The sequence below is a fragment of the Phaseolus vulgaris genome, chromosome 4, assembly GCF_051622355.1.
Source record: "Phaseolus vulgaris cultivar YP4 chromosome 4, ASM5162235v1, whole genome shotgun sequence".
Lineage (NCBI taxonomy): Eukaryota > Viridiplantae > Streptophyta > Magnoliopsida > Fabales > Fabaceae > Phaseolus > Phaseolus vulgaris.
The window spans coordinates 13,343,636-13,360,518 of record NC_143501.1 but is presented as its reverse complement, the minus strand read 5'-3'; the positions used below and the strand labels follow the sequence as shown (position 1 = coordinate 13,360,518).

Here is a 16,883-nt window from a genome sequence, read left to right as displayed (position 1 = left end):
ACCAACATAAATCAGTCTCGTAGATTTTGTTTTCTTAAGAGAAAAACAAGTGCAAAAATCACTAACTCAAGTGGTACAATAATGTTCATGTATATCTCAAGCGGTAGTGCATTTTGGTTCACAACCAACATCGGTACAACACTATGAAACACATACACGAATACGAACACAAAAATACAACTAAATTGAAAATTATAGGACAAGGGACACGACTATATATATAAATTAAAATGTAGTAATATATTTTGTTATATGAAAAAAATCAAGAGAAACATTTATAAAAATAGTTTAAAATGGAAACCATAATGTTTGGTTTTACATTTGTTCATCTTCATTAAAAAATACAACTTCTAATTCTGGTTCATCAAGAGATAAGCTAGCAATATCAATAATTTCATTGTCATCTAATGAAAAGTCATCTCATGCAATATCCCATAATTTAGTTTCCTCTTCTTTGTAATTTGAGGAGCTTTTTGAGAGAAGACGGAGGTTACTATGGACAAATACTAGATCTTATGCCCTTTTAGATGTCATCTTATTTCTTTTTAAAGAATGTATATAGGAGTAGGTACTCCAATTCCTCTCACAACTAGAAGAAGAACATGTTTTCCAAGTAGTTTAAGAGCTATCTTCTGAAGTGTTGGTGCATGAACTCCATGAACAATCCACCATGATTTTGCATCCATTTTACCTTTATCCCTTAAAGAGTCAAAATCAACAAAATATTCTCTTCCATCTGAAAAGTTTGTGAACTCCATATTTACTTGTCTCCTTACATCCGCATCATCAAAGTACCTTTTAAAACATTTCTTTTTTTCCCGAGTAAGTTCCTTATCTTGATGTGGGACAAGTCTGTGTGAATCTTCATTTAACCATTCATCACTATAATATCTACATAAAAAATATAAAAACATAAATTAACATAATAGTATGTCCTCAATAAAATATAATTATAAAATAATTTAACTATACTGTGTTACCTTGGATTTAAGGAATGAGCAAGACAATGATGAGATATGTTACTCTTAGTCCAACGATCAATTAACATTAATTTTACTACCTTAAAAAATGACGAATGTTCAAATTTTGTCTTTCTTTCATGTTGATATATGACCTTTCTCACATTTTCAATCATTGAATCCCACATTTCGTATACGAAATGAAGAGTAGCCATATTCATATTTGTTTTTCTGAGAACATCTTAAATAGAGGCATTAAAAGAGTGGACCGTGTCCTCTCCGGATTATCCAAGAAGTGGATCGTGTCTCTTCGGCATGTCTAAAAACAAGGTCGTGTCTGACCCACGAAGATGTGTCTGATGCCACATCGTGCTCGCCTCCGTCACGTATCGGCATCAGAGGTGTATCGGAAACGCGGAAACGACACCTTGACACCGTGTCCGAGCTTTATAGTTACGACATCATTAAACCATAACAAAAGCATTAATGAATCTGAGACTATTTGTTGAGGCACCCATCACATGCTCAAAATGAAAACATAAATGCAACCATTGGAAACACACCACCAGTATTCATGCTAGTGTAGCCATGCCTCAAAAACAAGCAACTCACTCATAGGTGCTCTAATTGAACTGTAAAACTTCATGTGTCATAGGAAAACGCCCACCATACATATATGAAGACAAAAACAAACCAATGGAAAAGAACACCAAGCAATAGAACTTTTTTGCACCTATAATAAATGAAACCAAAGAACTAGTGAAGAATCATACCTCTCGTTCTCTTCTCTTTAGAGGCTACCTCCCTCATGTTTTTCTTTCCTCGATTGGGTTTTTTCGTGAATGTGTAATGAGTATGATGGTGTGAATATGGTGAGTCCAAAAAAAAAAATTTTGTGTTGTGCGAGTAGTTAAAATAAGAGAGTTAGTGTGAGAGAGAGGTCTCGGTGAATGTGTGTATGGAGTTGTGTGGGGAGAGTAACTGTTTGAACGTGAGAGAAGCGGTTATAAGAGAGAAAGAGAAAAAAAACGTATTTTCTTTTCATTTTTTTTGTTTGTTTTTTGTTTTTTATTTTGAGAAAGATAAAAAAAAATAATACCCAAATCATGAATGGGAGTTTCTTCCTGCACCGCTACATTTTTCTTCCTACACCTCCATAGTTTTCAAAATTCCAAAATTGGCCTTGACCTTTTATTTGAAAAAGAGCACCATGGTGGAGTTGGTTTGACACTGTTCTTCTTCTTCATTCATTTGAGGCGCTGGTGGAGGGTCATTTTAGCTGTGCGGAGCAAGGTGGAGGAGTGAGTTGTGTTGTCAAAGTGTTGTTTGGCTTTTAAAGGTAAGAATTAACTTTTTTTAAGAGCATGAGTGGTTATGGAGTTTTTGTGGTTACCGAAAATCGGAATTTGGGAGTTGGTTATGGATTGATCAATTTGGAAGTGAAAATGTGATTTCCGAATGCCCAAATCCATAAGTAAATCATTTTGTTTTCCGGATGAGGGGGTGTTCTGGAAGCAAATTTTTAATAAATTGTTTATTTCCAGATTGTTGAATCCGGAAGCCTAATTTCTGTTACGGATTGATGGATCCATAAGTTATTTTGACTTATGGGTTTCTGAATCCGGAATGCATATTTTGAATTACGGATTGGTGGATATGGAATGACTTTTTTGAGTTATGGATTGTTGGATCCGGAATGAATTGTTTGACTTATGGATTGATAGATCCAGAATGCAATGGTTTATTTTGGTTTTTTAATAATTTGTTTGAATTTAATGGTAAAATGTTAATTTGTATAATTATAGACAATAAATGGGAGAGTCGATGAATGAATTCACTTTGATTTCCATTCCCATTGGACAAATGCTTACGACACAAGAAAGTTTGTCCTTGAAGCTCTGCAACACGAGAGAGCCTCCTATGCTTCAATGTTTATAGCTTACCTTAACTCTTCAGAACTTACCAACGTCTCTTTCACCTGCAAACGTCTCCTCAAGATCTCACGCTCCATCATAAGACAGTTTCCCACATTGTATGGTATTCAAAGTAATAACATAGATTGCATGTGCTGGGAGGAAGACAAGAGTTATGAAAAATGCACAAATAACATGTAATCAAAGACTGCATTTAAACACACAAGTTAGTAGTAGTGAGATTTGAAAACCTTAATAAATGAAAATGTGTGAAATACCTTTACACACATGGTCTGTATTCAAAATTGCAATTGAAGAACAAAGGAAAGTAATGATGCAACAGTTGGAGATAAGCTTCGTGCAGGTGTGTAAGCAAACACAATCTTTATGCAAGCATTGATGAATGTGACCTTTTCAAATGATTCTAATTGAGGGTGAGATAATGCTCCCACCTACCCAACAATGATCTTAGTTCATGCAAGGTAGCCCTGTAACAAGTTTTAGTGGCAAAAAGTGAATAGAAGTGTCCTTTACACGTTTGAATATACAAGGTTAGTTTAGTCATTAGAAAATATAACATTTTAAGAACGAAAACATGAGAATCAATACCTTGTAAGTGCAAGTTTAGTCACGATTTTATTTTCTACAAAAGGATTTCCAATGGAGAAATGGGAAGGTCTTGATATTGACACAAGTGATATTGTAACATTCTTGCGACGATGAAACTACAACACTAATGTAATTCCTAGATCGACTAGTAATTTCCAAGTTGTTATCCTAAATCGAAACTTGGAAGACCCAGTCAATATACAAGAATTTTTAAATCGTATAGGTGATGAAAGTCATCAACGAAGCTACAAGGAGATGACCAAGGAAGCACATTACCATTCACACCATGAGAAGTCATCTCAACAATCAAGTGAAGACCTCACCAATGATCTAATAGACCTCACCAAAGGGAGAAATGAACAAAAACCAGAGCATCTAATGTTCTTCCTACTAGTCTTCTTAAGAATTAAACAAGTTGTAAATAAATTAGGCTCACTCTAGGGGTCCAAATAGCAAGATAGGCTAGAGTAGGTTCATATAGCATAATAGGGGAGGTGTGCTTATCACTTTAGCTTGTTTTTGACCTAGTTTCTAGAAGAACAAGCCTAAGATATGGTTTGACTTAGTCAAACCCTAAAGGCAACCCCATTTGTAGGTTTCTCATCCTACCCTTGCTTCTTGTTTTCCAATGCACCATCTCCTATAAATAGGGTACCATACTCCTTGTATTTTACATGTTGAATTTGAATAGAAAAGTTACTCTGCACAAATTGTGTGAGGTGTTTTTGAGGCTTGTTTCCTCTTGGCATTAGGTCTCATCTTGAGTGATTGGAGAGCTCTCAAGTGGTGGCCATCTCACTTATCTTGGAGGAAGACCACACTCCAAGTGGCGTGACCAACTCTCTTCCATCTCATAAGCTTTTCATTCCTTCATCTTTTTTTTCCATTTTTTCCATTACTCCATGTATCTTTGTTTTCTTATGTTATTGTTTTTCCTCCATTGTCAATTTGGTTTCTAACATGCTCTTATGTTTCCTTCCATGTTCATTTAATTTCCGCCCTTCATCATCAATCACCATATACTTGTATTTTTCCTTTGCCCTCTAGAAGTGAACCTTCACACTTACTTAACCACTTAGTTAAGTTCGTGTCTGGTGGAGATCTTCTTTGGGTTCTCACCATATAATTGATAAAATCCTCAATCCTAAGTAAAGTGTCACATCTAAAATGGCTAAATCTAAAATCAACTCACATAATGTGGTATCAGAGCTTTGGTTTTTTGAGCATATTTGTTTTGAGTTGATTTGGCAATTTACTTTTCTTGCCTTTACATTCAAGCAAATTTAAATTCTTGCCGTTACATTAAAGCAAATTTAAATTCAGCCTTTACTTTCTTGTCTTTACTTTTCGGCATTTTTATTCATTAACACTTCTTTTTCGTTTTTGAATGTTTTTATGTCCATTTTTGTTTTTACTCTTCTTGATTGAGTCACATGTTCTTAGTGTTTTTAGAAGTTCTTAATTGCTTCTACTTACTTACTTTTAATTGTGAATGTATAAAAGTAATTAAAATTTGTTTGAGTAGAAATAGATTTAAGTTCCAAACATAACCACTTATACTATCAATCAAATAAAAAAATAACAATAATCACTATACACAATGACAACACTACCAATAAAAATAAATCTTAAACCCTAAATCAAAACACAACTCAACCTAATGACAAAAATATCTTTTAACTAAGTAATGACTAAAAGAAAAAATTTATCTATTTATCAGGGTTATCATAGATATCAAGAAGAGAATGGTGCGACATAATACCAAAAAAATATAAAAAACAAAAATTTGAATTTAGTCCAAAATAAAACATATATGCAAGAGAATCTTAATCGCAGAGTCGATGAACGAATTCACTTTTATTTCCATTCCTTTGGACAAATGTTAACAGCGGAAGAAAGTGTTCCCCCGAAGCGCTGCAACGCGAGAGAGCCTCCTCTGCTTCAATGCGCAGAGCTCGTGCTACCCTACCTTAACCCTTCAGAACTTGCCAACGTCTCCCTCACCTGCAAACCTATCCTCAAGCTCTCACGCTCCATCACCTTCCGTCGCGCTTCCGACGCTTCCAGAACCTTCGAGACCCTTCCGATTCCGTTCCTTAACGCAGTTGATTCCCACCCATACGCGCCCTTCTTCTACACGCGCTCCCTCGTCCTCCCCGCGCCACTCCCCCTCCTGCGCCAGCCCTGGGGCTCGTCGGCAGTTTCCCCCTCCGCGAAGTGTCACCTTCTTCGCGCGGAGTCAGTGGGCTTCGTCGATGGCGCAGGCCGGGCCGTGTCGGGCTGCGAGTGCGAGGCATGTGCGGACGCTGAGTGCCCTTGTGCTGGCCTGGATGGGCTGGATGACGTTGGCAGAGAGTGCGGGTCCGGGTGCCGGTGTGGGCCCGAGTGCGGGAACCGGTTGACACGGAATGGGGTGGCGGTGAGGGTGAAGATTGTGAGGCATAGGAGGAAAGGATGGGGGTTGCACGCGGATCAGTTAATCGCGAAAGGGGAGTTTGTGTTTGAATATGCAGGTGATTTATTCGTCTAATCTAATATGCGATGATACCTTTCTTAATAATTGCTTTTAGTATTCATTATTTTTATACAGTTTTAATTTTGCCGTTAATATGATAGTGTGTTGGTAACTGATTTTTATCGTGATAACTATTGATTTGATCACTTAACAAAATTGCGGAAGACAGATTTGTCCTGATAACTATTGTTTTGATTACTTAACACAATTGTGGTCTCAGGCCACCCCAGCTCTGATGTTTCCAGTAATGATAGTAATATTTAACAATGATAGAGTTAATTTGTAGGACTAAACAAAGGTTTTAAATTGCAGTTTCTACCATGGTTTCATTGTGATCCTTGATACTTGGGGCATGTGCGACTCAAGCCAATGCAACTACAATTGTGGTTGCAAAGCCCAAATAACCGCATGGTTGTTGCTGAAATCGTGGTGGTAGACTGTTTTCTAAAACCTTGAACAAAACTGAAATGTAGTCTATTATGTGATTTTGGTTTAGATCTTCTATTAAAATTAGAGTTTTTCTTATGCATAGTAGCGAAGACAGTGAAAGGGTTTCAACTTAAGTTTACTCCAAATTTGATTTTGATTAGAGAACAATGTAAAAAGACCGTTGAGGGTTTCAACTTAGGTTTTCTCCGAATTTGAATGGGACTTTTTTTGGTGAGAATTAGTAATGTAAATCGTGAAGAAAGTTGTTATTATCATTTGCGCAATTTTAATTTGAGTTCAAGTAAATGCTAGTTATTGTGGTTTTAAGGATATTCTTATTATTTATGTTATGCGTATACCGGGTGGGTATGTTTGAATTTTGTAGTTTAGGTAGATCTTCTAATTAACTTATGGTACTAGGTTTGACCTTGAGATTAACAACTATGTGTGAGGGTAGTTGTTTGCCTTTTATTATGTTTGATAAGTAAATGAAAAGCGGGAAAAGTAGGGCGAATATAATTTTTTCCTTCTGGTTTTCATAGTCAATGTGGTTAGGTGCTTCCACACCTTGAATTTGAACCATGTAGCAAGTTTGCTTATGTGTATACGATTATGTACTAACATGAGGGATAGTAGAAGGTCTAATGATCAATGTTGTTAAAAATAGTAACTCGTTGGTGGATTGGAGAGGGAAAAAAACTCGTAACTCGGGGATCGTAACTCGACTCGGAAGATTTACTATTCGAGTTACTATACATAAGATAATTAAAAATAGACTCATAATTCATGAAATGGTTCAAATATATAACATAATTAAATGGTCTAAATACATAACATAATTAAAATTACATTCAACATAATGTTTAATACAAATAAACTATCTAACTAAATCATTCACATTAATCATAGGATAATCATCTTGGTCCTCCAAAAGATCTTCATTTTCATTATCATCAATTGGAGGAACTTCCAAATTATCATCAATTGGAGGAACCTCCAAATCATTTGTTGCTCCTCTACTAGTATCATCTTCTTCAACTTCAAGTAATATGTCTTCATCTAAACCATATAATGTTTCATTTTCCTCCACAGTCCATTCATCATTAGAAGAAAGATCATCAATAGTATATTCTTTTGTTTTCCTAACATCTTTCTTCTTCGTCAATCTTGAATTAGTCATCACAAACACCACATCATTCATAGTCATTTGGTGTAAACGATTTCTTTTCTTAATGTGTACCTAAATAATTATAAAACTAGTTAACACATCATATGATCATCTAAAAAATAATTATGAAATCACTTTCAATAATTTAAATTATTACCCTTTCAAAAGTACTCCAATTACGCTCACAGCCAGATGAACTACAAGTCAAACTCAATACTCTAATTGCAAATCTTTGTAGCTCTGGATGGTTTCACCATATGATTCCCACCATTGTGATAGAGTTTTGGTTTTGAGTCTAAGCTGAGCTAAGGGAGTACCATACAATCGAGACTTGGTCTTGAACTCTATAATTGAAGATCAATTTTACCCATCACACCAAGGTCTCTCACCAACCTCTCCATACATTCATATAGTCCACGTATCACCTCATAATCAACTTTAAAGTCAGGATGATAGTGTAACATGAGATTAAGATAATAGCCTGCAGCATGCAACAACCTATGCAATTGGTTGTCTCATCTTTGATCAATGATTTTTCAAAGGAGAGTGTAGCTAAATAAGATAAAAATTAATAAATTAATCTCCAAAACAAGTCTATATATCTAATTGAGAAATCAAAAATATAGGTAAATTACTTTTGACTAACTCCATTGAAGAGACTTTGTATCTTATCACTTGCAATATCCATCTCTTCATAAATAAATCACATGACTGGTTTCTCATCTGAATCAACCATGCGCAACACTTAATCAGGGGAAGAACACCCTCAAACAATTTAAAATGTTTTTCCAAAATCCCTTGTCCAATATCAAATTTTCCACCAACCTTCCATCTCTAGTTTTTCCAAATTGATTGAATTTCCACTCCGAGGATGTGAACATCTTAATAAGTGATCATTTATTATCATTTAAACATCCTAAATTCAGATAACAGGTGGAAAAACGAGTATTGGCTGGTTTTATCAAATCTTTTCCTTCACTATATTTGTGCAACAAGGAGATAAAACATGTAGGTTGTAATTTTCTTACCATTGGCGATTATGTCGTGATGAAATGATATTTTCTTTTCAAAATCTTTCAACATCAGATCAATGCAATGAGCTACACAAGGGGTCCCCAAACCCTAAACCCTAACCATATTTGATGAGTCCCCAATCTCTTCTCCATTTGATCTTTTTCTAGCACTTTCTTCTGTGTGACCAATATTACTATCTTCTATAGAGATTGATTTCCTTAACAAACTCACCTGCAGGTTAACAACAATATCCAACATTTATTTTTTAACATCTTCTGGCATCGATACACAAGCTCCTACATCCTTTGAAGTCCCTGCTAGATGGTGCTTTGATCTGTAAACCCCTACTGTCAAAACATTTTCACAGTACTCACATTTTAAGTTCCTTGTTTTTCCATCAACAAACACACAATGTTTCCATGCTGGATCAGTCCTTCCACTTGCCATTATAAGTTATAACATATAACCCAAATCGCGTGAGCAGTGTCGGAGCAGAGCAAATCGCGCAAGCAGTGGCGGAGGCAGTGCGACGGTCGTGCGAGGTGACGAAGGCCGCATGCACGGTGGTGGAAGCGCGTGAATGGCGAAGGCGAAACACACCGCTAGCGGCGACAACACGTAGTGCGGACGGCGGCGGCGGCGAAAGGTGACCACGATCGACGGCCAAACGACGCGAAAGAAGCACATGTTCTTCAAATTAGGGTTATGTTGTAGGATTAGGGTTTCTGAGACTCAAATTAGGGTTTTATTAGGTTTTAGGGTTTTTTTGGGCTCGCGTCATGGATCGTGGAGGCCCATGGATCGCCGGATCGCTCCGATCCAGTGAGAATCCGATCCAGCACCGATCCAACATGTTTTCTGCATAAAAGATTGTAAGATCACGATCTTAACAACACTCGCGATCTTGGACCCCTTGTGCAGCTCATTGCATTGATTTGATGTTGAAAGATTTTGAAAAGAAAATACTACTCCATCACGACACAATCTTCAATGGTAAGAAAATTACAACCTACATTTACTCAAGAACTGGTCTTATCTCCTTGTTGCACAAATAAAGTGAAGGAAAAGATTTGATAAGACCAATCAGTACTCGTTTTGCCACCTCTTATCTGAGTTTAGGATGTTTGAATGATAATAAATGATCACTTATTAAGATGTTCACATCCTCGGAGTGGCAATCCAGTCAATTTGCAAAAACTAGAGATGAGGGTTGGTGGAAAATTTGATATTGGACAAAGAATTTTGGAAAAACATTTTAAATTGTTTGATGGTGCTCTTTCCCTGATTAAAGTGTTGCGCATGGTTGATTCAGATGAGAAACCAGCCATGAGATTTATTTATGAAGAGATGGATATTGCAAAAGAGAAGATACAAAGTCTCTTCAATGAAGTTAGTAAAAGGTAATTTACCTATATTTGATTTCTCAATTAGATATATAGACTTGTTTTGGAGATTTATTTATTTATTTTTATCTTATTTAGCTACACTCCCCTTTAGGAAATCATTGATCAAATATGGGACAACCAATTTCATAGGCCGTTGCATGCTGTAGGCTATTATTTTAATATCATGTTACACTATCATCCTAACTTTAAAGTTGATTATGAGGTGATACGTGGACTATATGAATGTTTGGAGATGTTGGTGAGAAACCTTGGTGTGATGGGTAAAATTGATCTTAAATTATAGAGTTTCAAGATCAAGTCTCGATTGTATGGTACTCCCTTAGCTCAACTTGGACTCAAAACCAAATCTTCATCACAATGGTGGGAATCATATGGTGATCAACATCCAAAACTACAAAGATTTGCAATTAGAGTATTGAATTTGACTTGTAGTTCATCTGGCTGTGAGCATAATTGGAGTGCTTTTGAAAGGGTAATAATTTAAATTATTGAAAGTGATTTCATAACTATTTTTAGATGATCATATGATGTGTTAACTAGTTTAATAATTATTTAGGTACCTTAGGAAAAGAAATCGTTTACACCAAATGACTATGAATGATGTGGTGTTTGTGATGACTAATTCAAGATTGACGAAGAAGAAAGATGTTAGAAAAACAAAAGAATATACTATTGATGATATTTCTTCTGATGATGAATGGACTGTGGAGGAAAATGAAACATTATATGATTTAGATGAAGACATATTACTTGAAGATGATGCTACTAGAGGAACAAATGATTTGGAAGTTCCTCCAATTGATGATAATGAAAATGAAGATCTTTTGGAAGACCAAGATGATTATCCTATAATTAATATGAATGATTTAGTTGGATAGTTTATCTGTATTAAACATTATGTTGAATCTACTTTGAATTATGTTATGTATTTGGACCATTTAGTTATGTTATATATTTGGACAATTTCATGAATTATGAGTCTATTTTTAATTATCTTATGTATAGTAACTCTTTTGAGTCGAGTTACGATTTTTTTCCCCCTCTCCGATCCATCTACGAGTTACGATTTTAACAACATTGGTCTTAAGAGACCCTCAAGGGTCATTGTCGTCTCTTAGTGGATGTGTTCATTTGGTAATGAACTCACCACCCTTCCTTACTCATCTTTTATTTTCATTTTCCATTTGCACCTTCACCCATTGTCTTTTATTCCATTCCATTTCTTGCAATTATTGTGTAATCTTGTTGAGCTTCTAACCTTTCCATATCATAAAGCGAACAAGATCCACCCCAAAGGCATAAACACAATTCGGCCAACATCACCTACTAGCCATCCTGATGGGAGTTGATTTTAGAATTGCACATTTTTAGAGGTTTTTACTTGGATTGTGATTTTTGATTAACAAGATATGGTGAAACTCAGTGAAAATTGCCAATGGACACAAACTTAACCAAGTGGTTAAGTGTGAAGGTTCTCTTTCAAAGAGAAAATAGAAAAACACACACTCTTTATGATGATGATGAACACATAATTAAAGCAAGACAAAGGGAATGAAATGACCGAATTAAAAGGAAGATAAAGAACTAACAAAGGAAAGCATGATGGCGGAATAATGAAAGGAAAAGAAGAAAATAGTTAAAGAAGATTATGGAGGTGAATCACGTCGCTTGGGGGAGAGAGCTCCAAGATGAGTGAGGATGTGAGTCGCCACTTGTAGCCATCTCTGCCAAGATAGACTCAAAGGAATTTAGGGAAAACTCAAGGCTCATTGAAGCAAAGTTTCTTTACTATTCATTCAATGTGTTTTTACAAGAGGGGAGACACCCGATTTATAGATACTAGTGCCTTGGTGAGCAGGAGTGCATGGAGGGGGGCTACAACATGAAGGAAACTTCTGGAAGGTAGGTTAAGAGAGTGAGGTGCCGCACATGGGAGAGAGTTTCTAGAATTCAGGTCAAGTGTGAGGCATTTGGTCGTTTTAATAGTATATTATCTCATTTAACCTGATTCCATCATCCATCCTGATTGATCAAGTACCTTGTTTTGTCATTTTTCCTCATTCCCCTCTAAACAGTCTTCTCCATGTGTTTTTAGTACCAGATGTTTTATACATAACCTCACACTTGATCAAGATAAATTTTCTCCTCGGTTGTTCAAAATTGTCGTCCTAGGATATCATTGTTCCCATAAGGGGTATGAATGGTTTTCTCTTAATCTTAATCAATATTTTTTATTTATTGATGTCTTTTTATTTGAGTTTGTCCTATATTATACTTGTCCCTTCTAATAAAGACATGTAGTCACGTTTCCACCTGTGGCAATCTTTCTTCATTACCACCAGATAACTCTAACATGTCTCGGGACGTTTCTCTAATACTTCTTCAGGTATATCAACATCGCCCATAGCCTAGTAACATCGTAGTGCAAGTCCCTTCTTCTATGAATAATGATATAGTAAAGGTCATGATTGATCCTTCCCCGACTCTATCTGGATTATTGTATACGCTATTCGGAAAGGTATACGCTTTACCGACAACTATTCTCCTCACTATACTTACTAACCTTAGTTGTCATTAACTTTCCACAATACATTATACTTGTTTGTCCTCATTATCTTCTGTTTATATTCCCAAGTCTTAAGATGAATCTTTATCTCACCCACAGTGCTAACAAGGGATGATTGATGAGATGTGTGCCCTTCAAAGTAGTAGTACTTAGGAGTTGGTTCCTCATCCAACTGAGAAATCAATTGTTAGGTGTTGGTAGTTGTACACTTATAATAGGTCTTGATGGTAACATTGATTGCCATAAAGCTCGTCTTGTTGGAAAAGCATACACAAATTTATGGACAAGATTATACTAATACTTTCTACCTATTCCAAAAATGACATCTATTTGACTTCTCTTCTCCATTGTAGCTATTCATCATTGGACTCTATTTTAGCTTGACATCAAGAGTTCATTTCTACATGGTGATCTTGATGAGGAAGTCTACATGGAGCAACCTTCTGGATTTTTAGGAGAGTCATTTGATATGGTATGTCATCTTCATAGGTACTTGTATTGCCTCAAACAATTATACATTAGTCACTTATAAGTTCATATGGCTAAAATAACTTCTCAAAGGGCTTAAATTTGAAAAAGGAAATCTCAAATTCAATTTATACGTGACAACTAGGCAACATTAAACAATGCCTCTAATCTTGTATATGAGAGGACCAAACATATTAAGGTAGATTATCATTTTGTAAGAGAAAAGTTGGAGTTTGGAGAGATCCCCACTAGATTTGTCAACTCTAGTGAATAGCTGGCGAACATATTTACCTAGTCTCTAAGAGGACCAAGGGTTAATCATATTTGCAGCAAGCTGAACACGTCTGACATATATGCTCTAGCATGAGGAAGAATGTTATAAGGTGCAAAGTTTTATAATCAAGTATATCTAAATTATATATGTATTGCTAGGAACATTTTTGTTTATTTTTGTATCATTTTTTTTAATTTTAGAGGATTTGAAATCTTCTTTATTTATTATGTTGATTCCATTTTCTCAATACAAGACACCATGCTATCTCAAAAATAGTTTTAGCCCAATGTTTGTCTATTTCCTATAGTGTAACAAATGACATGAGAGTTCTAAGTGTTAATTGAGCTATATACTATTTGTAATTATAGTAGCTAGTATTGATGATGGACTATGGGGTCATGGTTGAGGTGCTGACTTGATCGAATATTTCCATATAAGGAATCTCTTAATGCTTTGAAGCTTTAATGTGGTTTTGCTCTAGTAAATGAAATGAACTTGGGTATTTGCATGTGGTAACTTAGGAATCTACCTTCTAAGTGGGATAGGCCTTTTAAGACATACCATCGAAGGTCCAAACAGTGTGGGGCATAATATTCTTTCAGTGGAGAGAGGAGTGCTGTCTGATTCTGTTATATTGGGGTTGGGGAATTGTTTGAAGGGGATCGTGTCAGATTTTGGAAACAGAAATTGGAGTCAATGGAACTTTTCTGACTTGGGGATAATATGATCTAGAGGAGTCCATGTAATTTTGGGTTTTCTTATAATTTTTATTATGTTTTTAATTACAAGTATAGAAGGCTGCACTTGGGAGAATACGAGAAATAAAGAAAATGGACTGATAACAATTCTTTCAAGTGCAGCTGGTACTTTTTAGTTAAAAATATAATAGAAATTATAGAATACCCAAAATTACATGGACCCCTCAGATCATATTAGGTGAGCATTTTTCTCATTCTATTACCCATTCTTCTTTCTCTGTTATTTTAGTTTTCCCGCAGTAACCCACTTGGGAGGTGAAATGAATATGTCGAGTAGAATGTTTGAGATCCGTAGATGCGCTGATGGAATAGTTGAGTTTACTGCTGATAGAATGGTATGGTGGGAGAGGTGGGTGATTTGCGAACTAATCAATTATTATATGGAGAGTAATAATAATTTGCAAATTACTGGATACTCAAGGTACCCTTGATAATTTGACTAAAATAAGGAACTGAATGGCACTTTCTTTTGTGAGATATTCGAGAATGGAATGTTGCATTGTGTGTTAAGAATTATATGAAGATTGGTAGAAACTATTTTCTACTGTTTCTAAGCCATTGTCACTGATACTTTCTTGAATCTTTTAGTTGTTTCTTATGCATGACTGTTTTTAATCCCCTCATGCGTGTGTAAAATTAAATCATGGTTTCCTGTGTAATAAAAGGTGAACTCCTAACAACCAAGGAAGCCCAGAGGAGACATCAATACTATGATGAACTGGCATTGCAGGGCCGTTTCTCTTCAGCTCTTTTAGTTGTGAGGGAACATCTTCCTTCTGGAAAGGCATGTCTGAGATTGAATATCGATGCGACAAGAATAGGAAACATTGCACGATTTGTAAATCATTCATGTGATGGTGGTAATTTAAGCACAAAGCTAGTTAGAAGTTCAGGAGCTTTGTTCCCTCGCCTATGCTTCTTTGCTTCAAAAGATATCCCAGTAGATGAAGAGCTTACTTTTAGCTATGGAGAAATCAGGAAAAGGTCAAAGGGGTTGCCATGCTTTTGCAATAGCCCTTCTTGCGTTGGAACATTGCCCTCTGAAGACACTTGAGAACTGAGATACATTGCTACTTAAGGAGGTAACCTATGTTAGTTGTCAAAGGTATTTTGATTTTGGAAAAGGCTAGTTTTTATAATTTATTCATTAGGTCATAGCAGGCATTGCAAATATCCTTGTCACAGGTCGTTTAGGTAACCACCAATATCTTTGTATAGTGTGAATGATTTCATGTTCACAATATGTCATTTTAAAAGAAAAATGATAATCCCACCTGATGCATGCTATAATTGGATTCTTGAAGTTACACTTATGGCAGAAGTCTTTAAGTTCATTTAATTGCTTGCTAGGGATTTAACTCAAGATATTTTATCCTTTGTCATGAAGATCATGAGAGGAAAGTGACTGATGTGGTTTTCAAGGGGTGTTTTATTTTGGGCATGTTATTGGGGTGGGGTTTGTGGAGTACAGTAATATGAGGCAATTGTTCACCCTCAAGTGCCGTTTCAAATCCTATGCTTAGAAAACATGCTTGTCTCAGAGTAATGATTTTGTTGTAAAATCAGTTTTCAAACGTTTGTTAATTTGAAGACTTTGGAATACATTATACAGGATTTATGAAACGTCGTTTGTTTTCTATTTCTAGTTTATTTTATAGAGGATGAGTTGTAAACTTTATCAAGGTATCTGACTTTTTTAATTGATTATATTATGCAAATAAGTTTTTTCTTCTTTTTATCTTATAATTTTAATCATAAAATTTACGTATTGAATTTGACCTTATCAATGTAAGAGCTAAAGTATGGTGAATTTTTAAGTTCATTCAAAAGTACCGAATTAAATTTGGAATGAGTGAAGGAGGTTTTAAATAAAGATGTTTATTTGTTTCAAATCGGAAGTAGTAACCTCTGCATATGCATGCACAGGTTGCTTGACTAATTATATATATATATATATATATATATATATATATTTGTAAAATTATTATAAATATAAATAGTATGAGATTGAATTAGAAATTTTTTATCATTTGATGTTAATTAAATATTTAAAAAATGTTTATGATTATCACTTAGTTGATATATTTTTATAATTATCAATTGTATAGGAAAATATTTTCAACTTTGTGGTTATACTTTATAGTTTAGTGGAAATTAAATATATATATATATAATATATACATATTAGAATTTAGCAGTATATTTTTTATTGAATTTCGTATAATTTGTGAAAGTATATGCTGAAACTTAAGCATTTTTTTCAATTATTTTTATAACCATATCACACTTAAAAGAAGGTCCTTCTTGTAAGTTGAATCTAAACTTTTAATTAAGGTACATAATATTATATAAAAGTAGTATTTTATTTATGTGAACTATTTGATAATTAATGTATATTATTTAAAAGAAACTTTCTTTTTAATATTTTTTTTTTAATTTTAAAATTTGAAGCAAAGATGATTTGATTTCTTGAATTGAAAAAATAAACACTTTGCACTAGGTTGTCTTTTAGTTCTTTTTATTTTGCATTAATAGTTTGACAAATGAGAACACTTTGAATATTTCTTCAAAAATTGGGTTTAAGTCCTTGTCAATTTATAACTCAACTATCATCATATGTAGAACCTTTAATTTTTATAGCACTATAATGTTTTACTTGAACTATTTCGAACTATATCAATTATATAACTTTTTTTTTTCACTATATTAGGAGACTATTCATCACTTAAAAATCTTCTTTCTTATATATTATTTATCCTACTCATTCTTATCTAATGCGAGACTCCAACTCATACTTGAATTTC

At 34.7% G+C, this 16,883-nt stretch overlaps 1 protein-coding gene and 1 pseudogene across 1 annotated transcript; one reads left to right on the top strand and one right to left on the bottom strand.

Moving 5' to 3' along the window:
- Positions 1–315: 315 nt before the first annotated feature.
- LOC150027913 (uncharacterized) lies at positions 316–1,174 on the bottom strand (annotated as a pseudogene).
- A 4,079-nt stretch (positions 1,175–5,253) lies between these two features.
- On the top strand, positions 5,254–15,411 carry SDG20 (SET domain protein 20). Its single transcript, XM_068646245.2, has 2 exons — positions 5,254–5,994; positions 14,745–15,411. The coding sequence occupies exons 1-2, from the start codon at positions 5,295–5,297 to the stop codon at positions 15,131–15,133; spliced, it is 1,089 nt and encodes a 362-aa protein (XP_068502346.1). The 5' UTR covers positions 5,254–5,294; the 3' UTR covers positions 15,134–15,411.
- Positions 15,412–16,883: the final 1,472 nt, after the last annotated feature.

What these genes read in the sequence shown, in the direction of transcription:
- SDG20 (XM_068646245.2), top strand. Translation starts at nt 5,295, where the DNA reads ATGCAAGAGAATCTTAATCGCAGAGTCGATGAACGAATTCACTTTTAT. An exon ending in GTTTGTGTTTGAATATGCAG is followed by an intron (nt 5,995 to 14,744) that starts GTGATTTATTCG and finishes GTGTAATAAAAG; the next exon opens with GTGAACTCCTAACAACCAAG.